This window comes from Monodelphis domestica, chromosome 6 (genome assembly GCF_027887165.1).
Source record: "Monodelphis domestica isolate mMonDom1 chromosome 6, mMonDom1.pri, whole genome shotgun sequence".
NCBI lineage: Eukaryota > Metazoa > Chordata > Mammalia > Didelphimorphia > Didelphidae > Monodelphis > Monodelphis domestica.
Window position 1 is genome coordinate 149,564,851 of NC_077232.1, and position 25,600 is coordinate 149,590,450.

Here is a 25,600-nt window from a genome sequence, read left to right on the forward strand (position 1 = left end):
ATTTGATGCCTTTTAAGCCTTTGGGGACTTGGGATTTTTTTTTTCATATGAAATGCCTTAAGTCAGTATATGCTAATGTTGGTATTCTTGTCTTTATGTCTATGCATTCTTTAGCTATGAGGATAACAGACCCTTCATCAAGTAAGAATGACCTGAATGGCTGATAAATTCCATTTATCAGTGTGGTCCCATGAACCAGCTGTCAAATCAGTATTGAAAAACCATTAAGACTTCTGTCATTCACCTTGAGGCAGAAGAGCAAACTGTGCAGGAAAACAGTCAGGCATACAGCTTATGTGCAGAGTAAACATGCTGCAGGTGTATTGCCGAACAATTCTGCTTCCTTTGTTTCAATTGGATACCACCTGAACTGAGTGACACAGTCATAACCATAGTCATTTCATGTGGTACAGACTTGTTATGGCTTAGAATGGCTTTTTCTTTCATCCGTGATGTGTCCCTCTGTCTACATTCATGTGTGTTGTTGTTGTCAATGTTTGGCTTCATTTTAGATTTCCAATTGTTAATATGATTGAGTAGTAATTTATTAAAAGGCTCCTTCATAATAAAATCAAAGAATTGTTACAAATTAGACCTAACTTTTAAAAATATCTTCTGAGTTGAGTTATAAAGCTATTTTTTCCAAGGGGGGAAAACACTCATGTTTAAAAAGAAAGAATGGGGGAGAAAAAGAAATCGCTGGAGCAAAAATGCAAGTCTGTACTAATATGTTAAAAAAAACAGGCTAAATCTCTTTAAAACAAAAACTACTCTTTGTACCTCTAAAATTTCTTATCATGAAACAACAAAATAAGACTGAGGATGCAAGCTTAACTTTGCAATAAACTTTCAGTTTGTTCTTCTGGTGAAGAGTCCTTTTTTTTTTCATTGTCGTCCCGTGCCATTTTCACTTAATCTTAAGAGTTTTGCTTATTTTCCCTTTTAAAGGCAGAGCTCATTGCATTTTTGTACAACTGTGCCCCTTTGTTTTAAAGTTAATTTTTCTGCAGGATAATAGCAATGTTTAAATAACTCATAGTGTCCTTGATGTAAGTCAAAGTAAAATTCTTGCTTTCCTTTAATGAATATTCTCTCTGTCTTTCCAATCAATAAATTCTATAAGAAGACTTTTAGTTGGTCCTAGAAGTTCTCACTCAACTGAATTTAGGGGTTTAATAAGATATTACCCTTTGGGATTTAGTATACTTTTGTAAACATACAAAAAAAGGATAAATGAAATATATGTCAAAACAATCTATATAGATTCACTATTCTGGAGTTATTTAACTTTTATTAAACAAATTAAATTTAGTATGCAGTTTAAATTTGAATCTGATCGAATTTCTGATTGAGTAAAGGGGAAAAAAGTAAAACAGCAAAGATAAATTGTTATAAGATTTTAATAATTAACTGTTCTTCATTCTCATTTCAACATTTTTTCTCATTTCAATTAATATTTTGTTAAAAGATTTATTCACATTTTCTAGGCTACATTCCATACAATGAACTAATATATGTAATTAAGATCATCTTAAATTTAACTTTTGAACTCATAAGCATAGACTAATCCTTTCTTTGAACAATTAAAAAGTATAATTTTAGCTATCTGCTAAGTATGGCTTTTCTGAGTTTAGCATTTCTTGCTCACACATCACAAAATTACTATAATATAAACTTGAGATTCCTCTTGCTGTTTATATTTTATTTTCTACTTTTAAAAAAGTCTGTTTCAAAGATGCCTCACCTTAAATGAAAAACTTTCATAATGCAAAAGCTTTTTTAGTCTCAGTCTTCCCCAGCATAGAGATGTCACTGAATTCAATTGCAGCATATCATATATTGTTTGATTTTTATCTACACAGCTACAAATCACATGGAAAACTTTATCTCCACTGAAGTGGAAGGAAGGTAGACAGTAGCTTTAAAGAAACACCAGTCAAAAATGCTTAGAGAAACTGTACTTAGCAGAAAACAAAAAAGCTATGTGTCTGTGTTGAGATGTGGAGTCAAGATTCTCTGGTGAGGTGAAATGTAGTCTTTTTATTATGGGGTTCATGGGCCTCTCACGCTGTGGGGATGGGAGCATCTGACCAGAGATCTGAGGACTTTGATGACCTTTAAAGAAATATGAGAATAGTTACAAAGAACAATCGTGTTACAAGGAGCTGATACTGTGGAACTGGTTTCCATTCCAGTGTATTCTATATAATAAATAAAAATACTTCCCTTTTTAATTCCCTTATTTCAAATTGCTCCATGGGAATTAATAGTTCAACAAAGGTGAAAGTTCTTTGGCACCTAATCATCCCTTCTAACAGTAGGCAACAAGTCCAACTACTAAAAATCAAGGTTATCTGAAGCTATAGGGTTTTTTTTTCCCCATTCAGAGTAATAAATAATTCTTAGATAATAATCTGGAATAGATTAAAGTCTCTCAAGTCCTTAGATACTTAACTGTTTTTCTATCTGCCACTATAATTGGGGAAAAAATCTTTAAAACTCATCAGATTCTCCAAAAAAATATTTCCTTCCAATATGTATCATATTAGTATCAATAAACAAAGTTTAAAAAATCAAGATGTTAGAGATGCTTTTGAAAATTAGAAAAACAGGTAAAAAATTAGTGTAAAACTGATATGGAGAGATATGTCAAGCTGTCATCCTAGTGAAACCAATAAATTCACCTTATCTTTATAAACTTTTGTTTTTTCCTTGCCATTTACAAAGTCACATCAACATTTCATTTGCTTTCATGATACTTACATAAGCAATGTATACACATTTGTGTTAGCTTAAATTGATTTCTGTTTGTAGCATTTTCATGTGTGTATTTCTCCTCAGACTTGAAGATATGTGTGTTATTGCATTAAAACCCTAGAGTGCTTATGCTGCCTGTCTTACATATTTCATAGATACAATTTATCAAAACATACATATTTCAGTGTCTACATTGTTACTGTGCAGTTGCTGAAATGATCTAAGAACAATTCCTTTGATCACATTTTTTTCCCTTTTCTCTCCTCAGGTCATGGGTTATAGGTGCAATAGCTCTTCTCTGCCTGTTAGGACTGACCTGGGCCTTTGGACTTATGTATATTAATGAAAGCACAGTCATCATGGCGTATCTCTTCACCATTTTCAATTCTCTACAGGGAATGTTCATATTCATTTTCCATTGTGTTCTTCAGAAAAAGGTAAGCTAGCTTTTCCAGTTACACATAAAAATTATATAGTTTATCGTTGTAAAGGATACCATTTCAGATGTAACAACAGAATATAATACAAAAGTGGCATTTTGGAGATATTTTAAAAATAGAAGTTATGAAGTTCTAGAAGTTCTGTTTTTATATAGGAGTTATAAAAGTTCTTTTTAAAGATTTATATAAGTTTAAAGACTAGGAGTTAAGAAGGTGATGTAGAAATGGTATTACCTTTTAACTTTTGTTAAAGCTTAACTAACAAATGGGGGTCATGTTCGTTAACAAGAAAGTGGGTCTTTGTTTTTAAAGTAATATTAATATGACAAAATTTTCTAGTTTGCTTTTCTTTTAAATATATGTTGAAACTTTTATTGTAAAGAGTTAACAGATAAATATATGTTCCTTTACATTGCTTATAATACTTCTTTTTATTATTTAAAAAGACTGAAGAAGTTTAAAACTTTTATTTTCTTCTTCAAGATAAGCTTTTAAAGGTTGTAAACATTGTTCCTGGTCGTATATAAAGAGAAATCAAAAGATTCCCTTGGAATGGGAAATAAATGGAAAATAAATAGCATTGTTTACTCTGACATTTTAAAAACAAATTAATAAATCACCACCATTATCAATTACACTTCACATGGAATGTAACTCCCACACTGACAAAGAGCTTACACTGAGGTGTGATTTTGTTTATATATTCCTGTGTGGCTACAAACACACACACACACACACACACACACCACACACACACACACACACACACACACCACACACACACACATACACACACACACAAACAATTATTTGAAGTTTTCATTAGTATGGATATTGAATCCATACATAACACCAATCACAAACTATTTTTATGTTACCAAAAACGTCTTTGTGGGTTATGGTCAAAAAAGTGAATTATCTTCAGGCTAACCATTTTCTGAAAATTAAGTTCAAGTTACATGCAAGAAATGAGTTTACAGCATAATTTGGAACACTGATTTTTTTTATTAAAATATATTGTGTTGGGATGGTTTTCAAATACTTGAATATTACTTGGAAATATTTAATTATACTTTTAACTATATACCAAAGAATATTTCTTATTATCTAATAGAAGCCATACTTGTGTGTATTATTTGAAGTATATTTGTATTCATTTTAATCATCTGAGCAAATTATTATAAACAAATAAAATATATTTAAGAAAATTAGTTTAGCATTTTATATATATCTCTATATTACTATAATAATTTGATAGAGTTTTAGTAAGTACATACAAGTATCTTTCTAGGGTAGCTATGTGGTGCAGGGGATAGAGTGTCAGGCCTGGAATTAGGAAGACCTAAGTTCAAACCCAGCCTCTGATGTTGTGTGACCCTGGTCAAGTCATTTAAACCTGTTTGCCAAGATTTCCTCATCTGTAAAATGAGCTGGAGAACCCTTCCAAAAAACCTCAAAGGGGTCACAAAGAGTTAAACGCAACTAAAACTAGTGAATAGCAACAAGAAGTATGTTCTAGAGATTGATCTCATGGCTCAGATTGGTGTCAAGTCAGGTTATTCTTTCAGGACAGTGCTATTCAGGTTTTCATAGCTCCAAGTTCTGCCACTATATTATTTGAATCAAATCAATTAACTACCTGTTATAATCATAAATGTCTCTAATAAAAGTCAAAGACCACTTACTTTGCTAACTACTTCCATACTACATCAAAGATATTTCACTCAAAAGATATTGACTTCTTTTAATGTACAGAATATACAATAAGACTTACAAATAAGAAAAAAAATAAGAAAGTCTAAGAGGACAGTAATATTAAAGTGAGATGTTTGCTGAAGAATTTAAGTGTTGCTGTGGGTGGCTTCTTAGAAAGGTAGGGCTTGAAGTATGAGTAGGTGTATGAGTAGGAAAAGAGGATAATGTTCTGCCTTGCTCTCTATCCTAACATCCTTTTGCTCTTAATAATTGCAACTAAGACCCAACCTGTTATCAGCTTAATACAATCAATCTTAGCCAAAAACATAGGAGCCTTGTTACTTGTTAGTTCTGCATCAAATCTTCTGGCCCTTTTGTTCCCAGGTTCTTTGCTTCATTCTCCATCTCTCCAGGGACTATTTTCCTGAGGTCTACCCATTCTCAGTAGTTGGGTGTCTTACTCTACTCCTTTCATGAACTCGATTTTCTAAATAATGTTAAAACTGCTAGATATGAAGCCAAAGCACTGGGTTTAAATGTCATCTCTACTTTGTATTATGCATGTACTTTATAATTGCATCAATTGTAAGCATTAATTAAGCTTCTGCTTTATACTAGACACTGTACTGTGTGCTGATGATAAAAAGACAATGTCTTTAGGACTATTTTCTTCTCTGTAAAATTAGGGGGGTTAAATCAGATGATCTTATCAGTTCCTACAAATTCTAAATCTGAACTACTGAGGTCTTTAATAATTCAGCTTTTTACCTTTTACTCCTATATTTCAAGGGCTAGGTTTGCTGCCTCCATATTTCAGTTTCTAAACTCTTGTGTGTTCCAACATCTGTTTCCAGACTACCATGACACTGACTACCAACTACCATCAATAACTACCAATGTCTTACCATTTGAATCTGTGAGGATAGAATGACCTGCCTATGTTTTGATCAACATTTCCACCTCCTGTATCCAACTTAGCTATACATGTTGAGTCTTTGGCTCATAAGACTTTACATTTTACTTGTACTTTTCCTTGCACCCTATTTCCACATTTGGGATCTATTTTAGACTCAAATTTTCCTAGGCATGCCTTTAGAATAACAGATTATTAAACATATTCATGTTTATATATATTCTCAGCTTTTTAGCAACCTAGGTCACTTGATTTGACTCTCAGAATCAGCTTTTTATGGTATGGCTTATCATATGGTAAGTTAAGTCTCACTAATCACAGAGGATGGTGTGTGGTCTTATAGGCAAGAAAATGAAATGAAAAAAGTCACAGGAGCATGAATGAATTTGGCATGTGAAAGGGGCAGTAATAAGGCTATCTTATCTGAATGAGAGAATTTTTTGTTGAATTTAGTAAATAAGTCAAGTAGGGAAGGGCCAGTTTAGTAAGGGCATAGAAGAATTTGATTGATAGAAGAGCATTAAGATAGACATTTTAAGTTGACTTAATGAAACTACTCTATTAGGGACAATAATATGTTAGTAATATATAAAATTTATTCCAGAAGAGAAGAGACTTAGAGGATATCATAGTAATCTAATAAGATGAGGGCTGCTATGGTAGTGTCAATGGGATTAGATAAGTAGAAAATAAGAAGTCAGCAAGATATAGGAGGATTAAAGATATGGATGGGTCCAAGTTATACTGGAAATTTTATTATTAGTGAAAGGGAGAAAATATTTTAGTAGCAAAGTAACAGCAATATTTAAAAGAATGACCAAGCTATGAGGAAAACAAATTTATTGTGAACAACATAAAGAGTAACATAATAGAGAAAGATGGAAGTATAGTACTAGAAGCTCAGTAAAGTGTCACATCAGTAAACCTGAGGTTCATCAAGAAGGAGACGAGATGAAAATAATGGGAGTAGATGAACTCTTCTCAACAAAAAGTTAAGATTGATGAGCAAATGAACAAAACCAAACTCTAGAATATGACCAGTGTTCATAGTAAGAGGGAGATTTTAAAAAGTGTATCAGAAAAGGGGTGATCAGAAAAAAATAGAACTACCAGGATAATGGAAGGGAACAGAAATCAAGGAAAGGGAGAATTTCAAGAAAATTGTGGTTTTCATTGATAACATCCATAGAGATTTTCAGAATTAGCATTGAGGCAGTATTACTAGATTTGGCTGGAAAAAATTTAATTCTATTCTCCAAATATTTAATGACATCTATATCTAAGGATATTGTGGGAGAACAATTTGAGTTCTGTAAGATATGTATTAAATGAAATTGTATAGTTTTAGAGAAGGAAAGGAGCACATTTGAATCAGGATCTCAGGTAATGTTTCATGAATAAATGATGTTTCAGTTGGCTTGGAAAGATAGGGCAAGTAGATGGTATTTTAGGAGAGAATTATATGAAAAGATTTTGGGAAGTGGGAAGAGTATACTGTATGCTTTGGGGAAAATTTAATGATCCACTTAGGAGATGAGATTGGAAAGAAAGGTTGGAAATAGCAAGCTGAGGAATCAAACAGGATGATGCAATCGAAAGAATCCTGGATTTGAAGTCTGAGGCCTGGTTTCTCATCCTGTAAGGTTTTACCTGTCTGACATAGACAAATCACTTTACCACTCTGGACCTGCTTCCTAAAAATATAAAATGAAATTAGCCTAAATTAGATCTCTTCCATTTCTAAAGCTATCATCTTGTGTTCCTATTACTTTAGTTAAGAGGAAATGGTGAAGCATCAGACACTTTTAAGCATGGAACTGACTTGAATATAACTATATAGTGTAAGATTATTGGAGGAGAATTTTCTTCAGGGAGAAAGCCCTTTACCCAAATCCCAAGATACCTGGGAATAATGTGAAAGAGCCAGTGCACCTAGAGAGAAGAATCAAATGGATATTTATTTCACTGGCTTATTGTTGGCCAGAGGGCACTAATAAAAACTGAGGTCTAAGGTCAGAGATATCAGGAAAGAGGATAGACTACTAAGTCCAACAGATCCACAGAATCAACAGCTTTCTCAAGTTGATAAATTCTTTAAGCTCCCAGCTGTGTGAATTTCTTAGGCCACTGTCCTCAAACACTAAAGTGGGAAATTAGGGACATAAGAACTGACCAATCAGCTATATTATACTTGTCTCAGATTAAAGCTGTTTGTTTTTTTCTAATTGATTTCTCTTGCTTTGTACCTTGAAGCATTTCACCTTGGTCCTCTTCATTTCTCAAGGTGATTAAATGTGCATGAAAGAAAATATTTGTATTTTTGTGGAGGGGAAAGAAGGAATAAGAAGTGTCAGGAAGAAGGTGGAAATGGTGAGTCAGTCAGTCAACTAGCATTGATTAATTGTGTCAAGTATCTTTATATAATGCAAATACAAAAGTCAGGGGAGCAGGGTACAGAGAAAGAAGTTTAATAAAAGAGATCCATCAAGGCGTCACAAAATAAACAAAACTCGAAAATTATTCTATACCGGGAAGAAAGGGTAAAAAAAAAAGGAAGCACAATGTTAAAGTTTCACACCTAAATGTGAAGAAATTAAGTTGTTAATAGAAATCAAAGAGGGATATAATCGAATATTAAAGATTGTGTGTTTCATTTTGATCATCTTGAATGAGAAGTGTCAAATGAACATCTGATTGGAAGTATATAGTGATAGATAACTGAAACTGGAAAACCATAGATAATTAAGTCATAAGAACCCTTCCAAAATAGCTGTGTTTATAAAATGAAAAGCCAGGTGGCAACAGAGCTAACAAGTGACTTTGTTAAGGGAAAGTGGATGGAACAGGTGTAGGCCATTTGTTAAAAGATTTTGGCAACGAAAAGGAGATCTGTTATGCCATGATGTTTACTAAAACAGATACTATTTTAATGTGCCATAAATTGAATTTATATAAGCATTCTTGTAGAGGGCTACATTTATTTGGTCCTCTGAGTTCTAGTGGATACTCAAGTTGCTCAAACAAAAAAGTCTGAAAAAAACAAACCGGGACATTTGCATTTTTTTTTAAAACTCTTTATTCATTTCAAATATTACTTGTTTGTGGTATATGCTTTCATTAGTAAACATACATTATTTCCCCTAAAGTTAATTTCCTGCTGATCTGTCTAATTATGACAGCAAAGTAAATAAATAATATGAGCAGATTTTGAACGTCAGTAGAAAACCAAAATTGAACCTATGGTTTGAATACTTTTTTCATTGCCATTTGTGCTATATTTTCTTCTTTCAATAACCATTTAAAATTGTCATATATTTATGTATTTATATGTTTTAAGCTGTATTTAACTTAAAATACAAGTTGCTAATACCAAGTAATTTAAAATACCAAATGGTTTGTGCTTGAATGCTCCTATTCCATATTATTAAGGTGTACATTTGTGTGATATTTTTAATTGATGTCAGAGATATGAGTCAGTGAATATAAATTTTTAAAAATAAGGAATGCTAACTTTATACCTTGGATTATTTGTAGTCCCTAAGGAACTTTGTACTTGGAAAAAAAATAATGGATGCAATGCTTCTTCAGCCATCTGCTTGAATTACTTTATGCTTATACTAGTACATCCATTCATAAATTGTTTAATTCAAGATATTTCAGGTGGTTTAATTATTGAACATTTGTCATGTTTGCTGATCTAAGTTTGCAGTTTTTATGATACAAAAACACCTCACTCTTCTGGGTGTCTGACTCCTAATGTATAGGTTATAGGCTTTTGTGACTAAGATTTCTTCTACAAACCTTTACCAAAAAAATACTATTTTAATAGTGTTTGCTTCTCTAGTACAGCAATTTTTTTTCATACTCCATTGTAATGTGTCCAAGATGATTGTTCCCCTTACTTATCAGTCTGGAGTAGAATTATTTTCACAAAAAGGATTCTTCTCCATGCCATGTATGGTAAGGAAACTATTCATCCTTAAATAATAGAGCAATGGCCAACTAGTTAAAGGCAATTTAGCTACAGTTTAGTTTGAACAAGTGAGTTAGATTATATAAGAGAGTAAGCACTCAAAAAACTGTTGAATGGAAATCTATAAGAAAGTTTGTGTAAAAAAATGTGACTGGAAATGTTACTGGATATGTCATTTAATTCAAATTTTCTTCTTTTAAATAATTTCTTTATAATATGTTTAATGCTTAAAATAAAATATCAGAAAATTAAAATAGACAATGATAGACTGTTATGTCTCAACATGACTTCATCATGGTGCAATTTGATTTACTGATGATTTTATTTAACTTATTCATAATATCCAGCTTTTTTTGAAATTGAAAATATTCTATTATGTTCTTTCTCTGTCATCTCTCCCTCTCCCACCCCATACCTTTAAGATTTTGTGTAATATTGCCAGTTCTCAGGAGTGGTAGAGGGGTAATCTAGTGAAAAATAAATGTGCGTGTATATAAAATTTTCACTGACGTCTTTTAATACTATTAATAAGCTTCCTAGTCCACCATAGCAATTGGTTTAAATTTGAATGGCTTCATAATAAAAGCTATTATAGATTTTTTCCTTTTCAAAGACCAAACTTCTTAATATGCTAACAAAAATTAAGAGAAATAGAAACCAGAATTCATGCCTTTTAAATGCTATAAATAGCTAGATGTTCCACCCTTGTGACCACAAAACCTTCACTTACCACATCTTTCTCCCTGAGTCTGTTACAAAACAAAAACAAGCAAATAAATAAACAAAAACACATTACTGGATTTAAGTAGCTGAGCTTCTAGTAGATGATGTCATACCCTTGCCTGAAAAAAAAAAAAAAAGCATAGCTTCTTGGATAAAAGCCACATTTCTTATTCTACCTTTGAAAGCCTTCCATAGACTCCAATTTACATTTCCAGCCTTGTTTTACATCACTGGCACTCTGGTCATCCACCTGCCATTCTGTATTCTTGACAAGAAACCACCTAATATTTCTTTCTGCCAGGCAATTCTTTGATGATGCCCTCATTTCCCTTGTTTATATGTTCCAGTTTGTTTACAAGTAATACTTTCTCTTGCCCTCTGGGGTCTTTTCTTTCCCCACTCTCCACCCCTTCTGAATCCCTCTTGCAACCAAAAAACAAAACAAAAACTAACAAACTAACAAAAAGGCAGAATTGCAAAACAAAGAGTATCAAGGCTTAACAGTATAAAGGATATTCTGTACCTTTTGTTTTCTATGGATCTACTAAAAAGAGAAGAGATATGTTTCATTATCTGGTCTCTGAGGCCAAGATTGGTCATTATAGTAAACCAGTTTTCTATTTAGTGTGTTTTTTTTTTTGTTTATATTTGTCATATATATTTTCTGGTTCTGCTTATTTCATGTTGTTGTATCTATTCCTATAGCTCTTCCAATGTTTTTCTGAATTTTTCACATTTGTAATTTCTTATGACATGATATCTAATTTTATTCACATACCACAGTTTTTTCATCTGTTTCTCAATTGATTGGCATCTACTTCATTCCTAGTTTTTCATTGCCACAAAAAATATTGCTAAAAATATTTTAGTAGTTAGTGAGCTTTCTCTCTGTCTTTGACTTCTTTATCTTTAAGTATTTGAATGTCTGTAGTCTGGAAAAAGATGTTAACTTTTTTCTGCGTGAGCTCAAAAGGAAGAACTAGAATCTGTGTATAGTAATGGTGCATAGCCAAATTTAGGTTTAAGATAAAAGGAAAAACTTCCTTTCTACTAGAGTTATATAAAAGTAGAATAGGTTGCCTGAGGAAATAGTGGATTCCCTCTCAAAACAAGTCTACAAAACCTAGATTGACCTTTTGGGGATATGTATCAAAAGGGATATTTTTTCCATTCATTGTTGGAAAAAAATGTTTTTGAAGTCCAATACGATGCTCAGATAATATGAAATGAGCTTAAACCCCTACAGACAGATTTCCTCACTTAGTCTGTCACTAAACAGAATATGGTTTAAAAAATAAAGCCATATTGCTTCATTTTCTTTTAAAAGATTTGTACATGTCCTCATTATCTTTTTATTCCTTTTGGGGGAACAAGAACATCTCTCCAATAGTACAAAGGGACCACTTGTCTATAGTACTGAAATATTAAAATAGGATTGAAAGGGTTTTAGGGAAGAAACACGAAGGGAACATATAAATATTTTGATTTTATTAAACAAGGAAAGGGAAGGTAAAAACGGAAGGAGGGGAAAGGAGAGATCCTAATTATTTTACCCTCTAAATTAAAAGCTATCTGACTAAATCTATCTTATTTTAAAGAACATTAGAGGCAAAGTCTTTAGGGATTAGTAATGTTACAAAAGAATCTTTTGGTGGGCAATGTCCAAAATCTCAAGAGAAATATCCAAAGATAGTCTGTTCTCAGGTTGGTCAGCTTCTTCTATCTGTCCAGCAGAATAATGAAGACTTCCTTCTTTTCCATAGCCAAAGATATCCTCAGGCTTGTAATTTGAATGATGGTTCTCAAGCTGCTCCAGGAAAATACACCTGTCTCCTCCTTCATCCAGGTCCAGAGAGATTGTGTCTCTTGCTTAACTGTTTCTCTGGGATTCTATTCCACCAGCTCCAGGGAAAATTATAATCCTATGCCCTGTCAATCACTCTTATGTCCTAAGTCTTAGTTCCTATTGTTACAGTCCCCCCTTTGCACAAAGCCTAAATCATGTTGAAAGTACTGTTTTTGCATTTGTGCACAACCTAAATTACTTATAGATTACCTACACTAAGATATCTATTCAAAATAGCAAACAACCTACACTCAACTATCTTAAGCTAACTAATACTAATCTATTCTAAGGATTTTATGAAGGAAAGGGGAAAAGAGTTTTAAATAATGAACAAGTAAAATTCAAACATATGCAAAAGCACAACAAGCAAATAACATCAAAAGCAAAAGATGAACAACTTCCATGCAAACACAAACTCATAAATACTACTCTCATCAGCTAATACAGAACATTCTAACACTATTGTAATATATTAACATCAAACTTAGAGAAAACGTTTTGAAAATTACAGTAAACACAACATTGCATAAGTTTTACACTGAAACGCAAACCAAATATTAAACTCACTTATGCAAACTACATGTAACAATAAATATGTGAGCTATTTACACACATATATATAGTATACACAGACAATAAATACATGTATGCTATGTGTGCACATATATGCTTCATATCTACACATGTGCATGTATGTTACATATAGACATGCATACACTGTAATACAACTAACAATCCTATTATACACACTATTTACATATATTTATATCTGTATTTACAATTTTGTTTGATATGTGATGTTATGTGTTTTGTGTTATGTAATGTAAGTTGTTATATATGTTGTAATGCAAGTTAGTATCTAATCTTATCTCATGTACTTAATCCTATCTAATTAAATCTCTATCTTCAAAATTCTTCTGTCTACCTAATTTTCTATACTAAAACTAAATAGCTAACTAAAATTTTTTAGTAACTAATCTATAGCTAATGTTAGTACCCTAACTATACATTGTTTCACTCATTTAAGTAGTGCTTCAATGTAACCTAACCATGTTTGCTTTTTGTGTTTATGTTTTGTTATGTTGTTACTTTGATATGTCATGTTGTTTTGCTAGTGTAATGTCAGTATTACTGTTATGTTTGTGTTATGTTACTGTTGCATGTAATATACTTACCACTACTTCAAATCTTTCCTTCTCTTCTCATCTCATCTTGATTTAATAATTCTTCTTCTCCAACTCCATGGTAGTAATTATATTTATGTTTGTTTGTATGAATATGTGTTCTATTGTTTTGAGTTATAATACATTACCCCAAATTTTAATCAATTAATCCATTAATCCTGTGATTCTCTTCATTGCAAATTTTTCAAAGTTTTTAAAGTTATAAATTTTCAGTCTTTTAACAATGTCCATTAATTTCTTGAATTCTCCTCTTAATCTGCATTGTCCACGTCTATCCTCTTCTATTGGAATGGTCCTCTCCTTATTGATCTTTTATAGACTCAATTTGCCTGATTATTCTAACTTTCTACTATATCTTCTTCTTTGTTTTCTTCTTTGATGATTTGTACATTTTCATTATTTATACCATGTGCTAATTTTATATGTGAACAATGATACCATGAATCTCTACCCAAAACTTTCACTGAAGATGGAGAAACTAACCAGTGTAAGGACCTACCCAACTCTCTTGTATTGCTGATGTTTTAGTGAATTTATATATATATACCATATTTCCTGGTTTGAAATCATGGAGAGAATAATCCAATGAACCAGATTGAATTAATACTCCCATCATGTAATTCTTTGAGTCTTTGTTGTAAAATAATATTGCATGCAGCAATAGCATAACACTAACATAACAGTAAGAGAATTGATTGCTCCCTTGAGAGATTAATGATCTTGCCCATTATCACCTAGCATTTCAATGTGATTTAATGAACATTTCTTAAGTGCCTACTAAGTGTCCGTTAAGTGCTAGACACTGTATTAAGTACATTTAGAGATGGAGCTTGAGCACAGGTCATTTTGACTTTAAGGTTATCCCTCTATCTAGTCCATCATACTGTCTTTTTTTACATTATAATAACTATTATAATGAAACTAAAATTATTTGCCTATGACTTAGCAAAACATATTAAATTCTAAATAAGACTGAATTTTGTAAGAAAAAAATTTAATATTTTTTGAAGGTAGGAACAAAAATGAAATGACCTCTTCAAGTAATTACTATTCCTATGATTTCTGTTCTCATAATTCCATAATTTAAAACAGTTTCATAAGCACACAGTGAGAAAAAAATAAAAAAGAATGGATTTACAGTCACAAAAACCCGGGCTTCCATCTTAGCACTGACAAATTATATCACTAGTCTGAATTGGTTTCATCTTTTTTAAGATGAGGAGGATATTACTCAGATTTTGTATATCTCAAGGTTGTTTTACAAAAATTTTGTAAGCTATAAACATGAGGTGTCTATTATGAATATAGTTATCAGCTATCTACATATTGTAGTGGTTGCTTACATTACTTTCATTATGGTACTTGTTGAACTGGCCACTGAGAACTAGCTGGATATTTAGTCTGCCAAGTGACCCTTTCCTCTATGGTTTTTACAAAGCAGACTAAGGCATCTTTTGATTAAGAGATGATGGACTAATTGTGCACATTGATTCATGTATTTTTTGGACATGTCCAATGTAGGAATTAGTTTTGTTTGACTATATTTGTTTTTTTTAAGACTTTTTTTTACTCCCTCTGGGAAAGAGAGGAAGAGAAATAAAAGAGATTATTTATTGAAAAATAATGACATTTTAAAGGAAGAAGTAGGGGAAGGAATATAGTAAAATTGAGACCTGTTTCTGCTTGGAAGAAGGAAGATCATGTGATTGTGGTGGTTGCTCTTCCCAAGGAGTGGGATTGCAGAGAATAATTTAGATGGAAAGCTATAGGACTAAGTAAGCATCCCTATTTTCCATCACAATTCAAAGTGAAATGAGGAGCTCTGAAATCTGTTCATTCATTTTCCTCTGGAATTTTCAGAGAATCACAGATCAAGCTAGATGAAGGAGACTATTGACGAACTAAGGAGCCCAATGCCTCTCAAGTAGTTAAAACATTGTTATTTTGTTTGTTTTATAAATGTACATTTTAATTTATAATTTTGGTTATTAAGATACAAGGATTTTGGGGGAAGGAGACAGGTCAATAAAATATAAAATCCAAAAAGACATGGGCCTTTTTTACATTTTCATATGTGTACTTTCTGAATTTTTAGCTTAGTTCCTAGCTCTTAAGCAAATTTGGCAAGCCATACTATAGAAATAATGGATTTTTTTTTTGGTAACCCTAAAGATTCTAAGGAAAATATACTTTGTGGCATGATTTAGGAAAATCGAGCTCAAGAAACTCAAAAGTTTTGAGAGATCATAATTTCTAGAACTTCTGGTACTTTTTGTTAATACTAAAATCAGAAAGAAAATGTTTAAAATAAAAGTTCAGTTCAATCTCATCCTTTCTCTAAATGTGATGGGGCAGAGGAAGGGTTGGTTTGTTTTTGTTTGTAATTTCCTTACTAGTCCACTGCCAGGAACAGTAATATCTAGTAATCCAATATACCAGGATGCTGGTTTATATTAAATTTATTAGATTGTTAATAGCAAGCCATCAAAAAGAAAATCTTGAATTTCTTCTCCTTTAAAATACTTATGAGGTTGTTAGGTTCTAATGAGGACAGGGATATGCTTTTTAAAAGAAAATGCTTGCCAGTTACTATATGCTTGCCAGTTACAGATAAAGCAAATTTTTATAACATATATCAAATAATAATACTTTAACATTATTAGCAGAAACAGAGATGACTACGATGGATTCTGAAAACTGAAAACCTGCATTCTTAAAATCTAAGTCTATATCTGGAATAAAAAGTTACTTACTAACCAAAAGCAATATTTAATTTGTTAGGTACGTAAAGAATATGGGAAATGTCTACGCACACATTGCTGTAGTGGCAAAAGTACAGAGAGTTCCATTGGCTCAGGGAAAACATCTGGTTCTCGAACTCCTGGACGCTATTCCACAGGCTCACAGGTAAACAATGTTTGTTAACTGAAATTGTTAACTATTGTCCACATTTATTTTACTACCCTTTATGGCTCTATAATGCTCACCTTTCCAAATGTTAAGCACATAAATTATTAGTTGGTGTGGGAAGAAAGGTTCATCCTCAACATGGAATTAGATTATAGCAGAAATCAGAATAAAATCACAGAAATGCACGTTAAAGGATTGAGTGAAGGAATCTGAGGAACTGATATTAACTCTTTACTGTGCAACCTAGGAAAATTTAATGTGATATGAAAAATCTAACTCTGAAGAGTTAGTGGTTTCTTTTATTAATTAAACTAATGACATTTATCATTAATTAAATTAGTCTTATCTGAGGATTTTACCTACAGAATTACAACTTTTTTAGATAATAAATATTAATTGTTCCAATTTTATAGAAAAATATGATTTCTGATATGTATTTTAGAGATGAAACATTGATTCTTTTTTACACTTTTAAAGGTCATATAGATAGGAGCAAGTCCATCTGTTTCTTATTTAAGAGAAAAGAATGGATTTGTTTCATACCACATTCCATGTTCCAAAAAATAATCATTATTATTTAACATTTATTCAATAAATGGCAGTATTTTATTCAGTAAATCACAAGAATAAGAATAATTTCCAAAATATAAGAACATATATGATGACTTCAATACTTACTTAGGAGAAGCCATTCATCAATTTTTTTCCTGACTATTAAGAGGATCCATCAGTTAGCACATAATTGCTACACTATTCAGAGAGAAGTCTAACTAAATTTTTTTTTTATTATCTGAAAAGTAAATGGATTAGACTGGACACTTTCCAAGATCCCTTCTGTCTCTAAAAGTCTATTATTCCTTAAGCACTGACCCCTGCTATTATAAAATAATTTTTTTAATCTGAACCTCAAAGGAAATGGCATAACTTTTGTAAGATATGAAATCCTGCTGAACTAAAAAAAAAAATTAATCTCCTTTAGTTATCTTCAACCTAGAGATTAACTTTGGTGACAGAACAACATCCCTAGAACTATTTATTCTCTTCTTGTGTCTCATGTCAGGTATATTAAAGGTAAAGAGATGCCAGCTGAATGGGAATCACTGCAAACAGTAATAGTACCAAAATACTGAGATTCTGGTGTGCCAATCTCTAAATTTTCCCATACTCATTTGAGTTGAAAATTAAATGTCAGTTATGAAATATTCATGGGATTGTAATGAGGAAAAATATCTCTTTTGTTTATAAGAAATTTTCTAATAAAATACCAAAAATATAGTCCTTGAGAGAACAGATCATTATTTTTAAAAAAAAAAGAAAGAAAATAAGTTTAAATCTAGGAAAATCTACCCCAGGTTTATGGTAATCCTTTCAAAGAAATAAAACTTTGTTTTTAAAAATCCTTATTCATAAAAATATAATTTCAATTATCCTGCTCTCCAGTTGTTTTATCTTTATTTAAAGTATATAGGTTTTTCAGTTTTTTCTGTGCCTTGGGTCTTTGTTGCAAATATCACCTAAAATTTTGGTTTTCATTCAAAATATTATCAAATCTTTTTAAAATTTTATTTCTTCACCAAAAAATCAAGGCTAATGGGGAATTTCTCTCAGTACCTTCATCTTCATGACTCACTAAAATTGTACTTTCCCCAAAGTCAATAAAGATTTCCTGATCATAAAATTATCAAAACTAGAAGAGACTTTAATCATCATCTAGTCCAACCTCTTCATTTGAAAGATAAGGAAATGGAGAACAAGAAAGGGCAGGTTTATCTGAGGTCACATAGCAGAGAACTGAGCTACAAACTCAGTAAACTTTTTTTTTTCTCTGCTTCTTTCCCTATATTGAGTCCCACTGTTTTAGAGCTTCATTTTTCAGCTTTATGAAAATGACTCCTAAATCTCAATCTCCAGCCCTTGACCTCTGCTACAAGACTCTATTCCTGCATTGCCAAAGACTCAAAATCAAAATGTCCCAAACAGAACTTAAGTTCTTCTCAAAGCCTCTTCTTCCCCTCTGTGCCTGTTTATCAGTTACAATGATAATTATTCACGAATTTCCTATAGAATATTTAAGAATTAATTCTCTGAGGTGAAATATGAAAGGCCTGATTTTTGGCCACCTTGATGATATCTTTTGTGATATGAGGAGGGTAAGGAGGGGCTGGGACACCAGTGGACAGGAATTATTATGTAGTTATAAAAAAAAAAGCAAGTTAAATATATAGGAGATTTGTGATTTCATTTGTGTACTATCTTCTTTTTCTTTGTACATGTAAATGCTTGTTTCATTGGTTTTGGCAGAAAAGCTTATGATGAGGTTAAAAATTTAATTTTCTTCAGCTTTTAGTTTGAATAAAAATTTTTAGATCTCCATTTTTGAAATGCACAGACTATATTTTAATATATTTTAAGTTTCTAAACCATAGGCTTCTATTTTTTTGTGGTATACCTAAACTATATTTAGATTTACTTCTCTACTTGTAATGCAGTAAGTCTAATAGAAAATGTTTCTATTTAGTCTTCCATCCCCCCTGGTCATCCAGTCTCAAAACCAGGAATTCATCAGGAAATCTTCCCTTTCCTTCAGCTCTCATAATTAATCATTTATCAGTTCTACCATTAGGACTAACTATAATCACTGCTATTCATTATCCACTACTACCATTTTCATCCTTCTCTGCTCCTACTATTCTAACAGCCTCCTTATTGATCTTCCTAACTCCCATTTTTTCCTTTATGCAGCTTGTCCTTCATAAAGTTGTCCATGTGACTTCCTAATCTATTCCTCTTGTCATTTCATTCCCTTTCTCAGAAACATCTAGTGGCTCCTCGTTATATACAAAACAAAATAAAAGTCCTTATCTTGGCATTCAACAACCTTACTCTTTTTTATATACTCTTTTCTGGCTAACTGAATGACTCACCATTCCCTTTTCTCAGTCTGCTTTCTCATCCATGCTAGAAATAGATGTTCCTCCCCAATCCTTCTGCTAAAATAATTTGTTCTTTTAAACTCTACTGAAATACCCCCAACTCAGGTAACTCCGTCTGCATGCAATTCTCCTTGCTCCTTATAGCTAAAAAAAAAAAAAATCTCTCATGTGACTTCTATGAATTGCTTACATTGAGCTTCATTGTATAGTTATTTGCATTTATGTCCAACTCTACCTCCATGACTCCTTCCTTTAGATTACAACCCCTTTGAGAGGCCAGAGAAGAACTCTTATTTCAGCTTTTTTATTATAGGACCTCCTACCAACTAAGCAATTAATATGTATTTATTGAATTAAATGGGTGGTCTGTTCTTTCCAAGATGTCCTTTCCCTCTTTAGAGAAGGAAAATTATATCGTTTTTTTTCATTACACTATGTAGCTTTAGAAAATTCCTTTCCCCCCCCCTTTCTTTTCTTTTTTCTTTTTTTAACCTAGAGACTTAAGGTATTTCAGATATGAGCTTGTCTTTCCCTGTACAAGTATCACATAGGTTCTTGCACTTCATCGCCTCTAGTGACATTAATACATTTTCATGATATGAAGAACAAGAACAGATTTGCTGATGTCCTTTGTGCCTGAGAAATACACCTGATTGCATGGGACACCATAATAATAGCACTAAGTGAGGTTCATCAATCCTGTATTCACTGTATATTATGATTATAAAAATATCAACAGAGCAGCTTACAGCCCCCAAGAGAAAACACACACACACATATACATACACATGTATACATACACATGTACACATACACATGTATACATACACATACAGCAACCACCTCTGCCTTTTCCTTTTTCTAGGAGTTCCACTTAATAAACAATGTAATTTTTGTGAACATTTTGTTTCTACCAGACTTTAATTGTCCCCAAATGCTCCCAAGAGGAACATCTAGGGTTTAAAAAAAGTTCCAATACCTTTTCCTTTTCTGTTGAATTTTAAAAGACATTAGAGGTTTCTGTTCAATTGAAGAAAGTGAGTCCAAGAGAAGTTAACTGACTTTACCAAAATTTAACATGTATTAAGTGACAAAGGTAAAATTTGAACATGGGCCCTGTGACTCCAATACAACATTCCTTACACCTCCCAATGCTATATCTTTGGGCATTAAAGAAAACAGTAAGAACTAAGAACAGAAAGAGGTTTTCAACTCTTATTTCACTTCTATTTTCTTTGCCATAAAGAAATATATTTGAACTGTAAAGGACAGAACATGGCCTTGATACTCAAGAAAAGTAAAAAGATCAGGAGACTTGTGATTACTGGGTCATTTCAGTGGTATTTGAAAAATCATGAAGTTTGATAGAAGTGCCACAGATTTTTTAAAAAATAACAAATGTCTCCATTTTCAGGGGAAAATAAAGTGGAGAACAGAAAATGCAGTCCAGGAAATTTGACTTAGTTTGCTGGAAAAGATTCCATAAATTATTATTAAAAGTTTAGTTAGTGAATGTTTAAAAAGGAAGTAGTGATCACAAAGAGGCAGCATGACTCCATCAAGAATAGGTCATGCCAGACTAATCTCATTTCCTTTTTTAATAGAATTATTAGACTGGTAGACTAGAAGAATGCTACATATTTTAACTAGATTTTAGCAAAGCATTTGACAAAGCCTTCAATGCTATTCTTGTAAAAAATATGGAAAGGCATTAGCTAGATGATAGTGTGAATAGATAAATTTGGGACCAGGAAATTGCTCAACACAAAGATTTGTCATTAATATTTTGATGCCAGTTTGGAAGGACAGGTAAAATTCTGTGTCCTAGAGATCTGTGCTGTGATCACTCAATTCAGTCACTTGGGTAAAGGCTTATATGATGTGCTTATCAAATTTGCAGATGCCACAAAGCTGAAAGGTAGAACTATCATACTAAATGATTTAGTAACTATAAAAAGATATTGCCAGGCTAGAATTTTGGGTCAACTCTAAAATGAAACTTGTAGAGATAAAATTTACAGGTCCAAAAATCAACTTTATATAACAAGATGGGAGGCAGGGAAGTATGGTTAGGAAGCCATTTATACAAAAAATGATTAGAGGTTCTAGTGGAATGTAAGGACAAGATGAGTTAACAGTGAGTTAACAATGAATTAACATCATGATATAGCAGTCAAACAGTCTAATGAAATGTTAGGCTACTTTTGAAAGGACCCTTGAAGAAGAGTTGTACTTGCTAAAGCCAGAGTTTACACCAGAAATGTAGTGGGAGAATGAGAAGAGATTTCTGGATGATGGGGACTCCAAAAAGGAAGATGAAGATTAAGAGGACAAGGAGAAAATAATTGATGGATCCCCTGACTAGTGTGAGAGAGTACTGTAAGCAGATGGAGAAATGTGTGAAGGCCTGAGAATGGTTGAAGCTGGGTACTGACCTTGTGAATGCTTTCCCACTCCAAGGAATAATCTCCAGAGTCATTCTTGGGCATAATGCATGTCAGGGACCACTGTGTGACTCACACACTCTTCAAAAGTATGAAATGAATATCTGCATGTACCTGCCAGCTACTATAGGCTCTGCTCCATTGGGGAGGGCATCTTTTTAGCATTATTTCCTATTATCGTGGATCTTAAATACTGTTGTCGCATATGTCTTGCTATTCCACTTGAAGCCTTATGGACCATTTTCATTGGAATAAAGCCCAGTCAGATGAGGGGAGTAGAAAAGCACATTGGGACAAGGACTGCAGAGGTAATAATCTCATTGTATTCATTCCTTGTTATGTCATCTGAAGAGCTGTGTCCTTGGCATAATATTTGGGGAAGAAATTAGCTGGAAAGCATTAAAAAGAGAGCAACCAGGATAGAGGGTGCCCTGAGTCTATGTCATTTGAGAAATTGTGTAGAAAACTAGATATACTTAACCTGGTGAGGAGAAAACTTAAAACAGAATATAACTAAGTTTTAAGTATTTGAAGGGCTATCATGAAAAAGAGGAATTAGATTTATTCTCATTCCAAAAGGACAGAAACAGAAGTAATTAACTTTAACTTACACACAAAATAAAGAAATATTTCCTAATAATTAAAGTTATACATGTGTGGAATTAGCCACATTGGAAAACAATAAATTTCTTTTCAATGGACTATGAAGTTGTAAAATTAGACCTTTAAGGAACCTTAAAGGCCATTTAACTCTACCCCATTACTTTACAGAGTCCCAAATTCAGAATCCTTTTCATTGTACCATTATGTCTAAGAGATCTTAAACTAAGAGCTAGATGGTCACTTGAAAATTCTTTTGCAGAAGGTATTCTTATTCTTTAATGGTTTAAATGGTTTCTGAAGACTCATCCAACTTAAATATCCTATGATTCTATGGTATAGTATATCACTAAAATATGATTGAAAGGAAATTGTTGTAGTGTAGGAGATTAAAGATTGAAATATTCTGATTGTTAAAGCTTCATCAGTATTAATAATGAAGGTCCTGATGATGATGGCGGTGGTAGTGATGGTAATGATAATGATGATGGTGGCGATGGTAATGACATTGATGATGGTGGTTATGATGATGATGTGATGATGGTAATGATGATGGTAATGGTGATGATGATGATGATGGTGATGTTAATGATGATAGCAGCAGTAGTGATGGTAGTAAGAGGGTTTCATCTTGGAGGAATTTGAGAAAACGACCCAAAGGTCATTAATTGACAACAACAGAGATGGAGAGAACATGGCATAAACATATTGCTTGGAATTGAAAGGAGGAAACATCATTAATGGGTGTGGTAAAGGACAGATCTGCAAACAGGAGATCTAATAAGGGGATGGAAAAAAAAAAAGAATGGCCACCATCAGATAGACTTCTCAGACAAAAGCCAGGTTTTTTGTAATGTAGAGAAATTAATTGAATATTTTTTGAGAATGTAGACATGATATTTCCAACAGCAGAGTGGAAAAAGCTGAGAATGAACCAGATTGGAATAGGACTGAATATGACATTTGAGTAGAATGTAGTATGAGCCTATGTTAATATACTTCCTCCTTCATTCTCTCCTGACTTCAACATTCTTTTAAAAATTTTTAATTTGTTTCCAGATTACATATCAATAGTTTTTAATAATAGTTTTCTGATACTTTACAATCCATGTTTTCTCCCTCCCTCATACTCTTCCCCCTCACCAAGACAGCAAGTAGTATGATATTGGTCATACATGTGTTATCACATAATACATATCTCCATGCTCATAAAGAAAGAATTTGCTTACCCTAGAGAAAAATTCATGTAGCGAATAAAGTGAAGAATGGTTTGTTTCATTCTTCATTCAGACTCTTAATTCCTTCTATGGTCGTGGATAGCTTTTTTCGTTATGAGTCCTTTGTGGCTGTCCTGGATCCTTGCATTGCTGGTAATCGCTGTCTTTCACAGTTGATCATTATACATTATTGTTATTACTCTGTATATACTGTGTATTACTATTACTGTGTATACTGGTTCTGTTCACTTTGCATCACATCATTTAAGTTTTTCTAGTTTGACTCACACACATTCTTCCTACTTCTGAAATTAATGTTCTCTTGTTATCCTGTTCTCAGTTCAAAATTTTTATGTCTACAATCCACCTCCTTTTCCAGGTAGGCTATCTAAGGCTAATATAATATGGCATGACTTTACTCTTCCATCCTGATTTCATATTACTGATAGAATCATGGAATCTGAAAATTAGACACAACCTTAGAGGCCATCCAACTCAATCCCTACCTAAACAAAATTTGCTTCTGTAATGTACAATATAAATGGTAACTCTGGCTTTTCTTGAAGACTTTTATTAAGGAGGAACTCACTACCTCTCAAGGCACTTTTCCACTTTGGGATAGTTCTGATTTTTGGAAGGTTTTTCTTTTCACATGTCCTAAATCTGCCCTTTTGCACATTCTAATCTTTGCCCTTAGTTCTTCCTCATTGGGGCATGAAGAACACATTTATCCACTTTTCTATATGACAATACTACATAGTATTAAAGATAGATATTCTGCCCTACCCTAAGACTTCTCTTGGCTAAACATTCCTTATTCTTTCAAGTTATCTTCATATGGCATAATCTTAAACCTCTGTCATCTTGACCATCCTTCTCTGGGCAATCTTCAGGTTGTTTCTTTTCTGAAATGTGTCCCTTATGATTTCTAGAAATGTTCTGATCAGGGCAGAATATAGTGGAACTATCACTCCCTTAGTCCTGGTCATTAAATATACCTCTTGATAAAGTTTATAATGTTAGCTGTTGTTTTAAAATTTAATTTAACTCACAACCCCACACTTCATTTCAGCCAAATTGTATGACTCACTGTTCCTTTTATACCCACACCATAGTTTTGCATCTGCATGTTTGAGACATCCTGCATAAAAGGCTTTATTTATTGAATTCCAATGAATCTTTTAAAGCCCATTTTAAAATGTCTTCTCCTACATGAAGCCTCCTCTCTTCCCCCTGATAGTAACAATCTTCCTCTCAGAATTCTCACATTGTTTTGTGATTGTTTAAAGAAATTATGTATCATAAGGTACTGGAGCATTTGTACTTCTGTCATATTTCCTACAAAAATGCAAGATTACAAAGGCAAGAAATAGTTTTATATATTTCCCTCAGAGCTGAGCAAAGCAGTCTCTGAAGAGAAAGCACTAAATATTTTAATTGAGTTTTCTATACCTTTCTTTAGAAAGATATCCCCAAATATTTAGCCTCTACAACAACAACAAAAAAACAACAACACTTTTTGACTTCTTACTTACTACAAACCTTAAAAATCTTGGTAAGAAACTAAAGAGCTAGATGGACCAGAAAAATGGACACAATAGGAAACTATTTTCATTTTGTTACCTATACTTGTCATTTGAAAGCTCATGCTTGATACTTAACCCTATCTTCAGAGCTGTGATCCTGACTAAAGATGGTAAGAATACCTACTCTACCATCCCTATAAATCCTGGCAATTCATAGTCTAATTTTTGTGTGTAGAGATGATTCTTGGAAAGCCCCAACAATTTCCTAACAAGCTGAAAACCTTTGTTTATGAGTACAGTGATGGACTATATGTCTGTCACCTGAGGAACAGCTGAGCCAGATTGGGAGTTTATCATCAGGTTTGAATATTATCATTATTATTATTATTACTACTACCATTATCACACAGCAACTCTCAAAAGCCATTTGTTGTGTTGT

At 32.6% G+C, this 25,600-nt stretch overlaps 1 protein-coding gene across 12 annotated transcripts in view; it reads left to right on the forward strand.

The window, feature by feature from the left end:
* Positions 1-25,600, forward strand: part of ADGRL3 (adhesion G protein-coupled receptor L3) — a 982,472-nt gene that overhangs the window by 911,627 nt on the left and 45,245 nt on the right. For 6 of the 12 annotated variants that reach the window (XM_056802666.1, XM_056802677.1, XM_056802672.1 and 3 more), the window contains 3 exons: positions 115-141; positions 3,026-3,194; positions 16,313-16,438. In XM_056802666.1, the coding sequence (XP_056658644.1) occupies positions 115-141; positions 3,026-3,194; positions 16,313-16,438 (322 nt within the window). The remainder of the gene's footprint in view (positions 1-114; positions 142-3,025; positions 3,195-16,312; positions 16,439-25,600) is intronic. The other 6 variants (XM_056802669.1, XM_056802673.1, XM_056802668.1 and 3 more) reach the window with 1 other exon arrangement.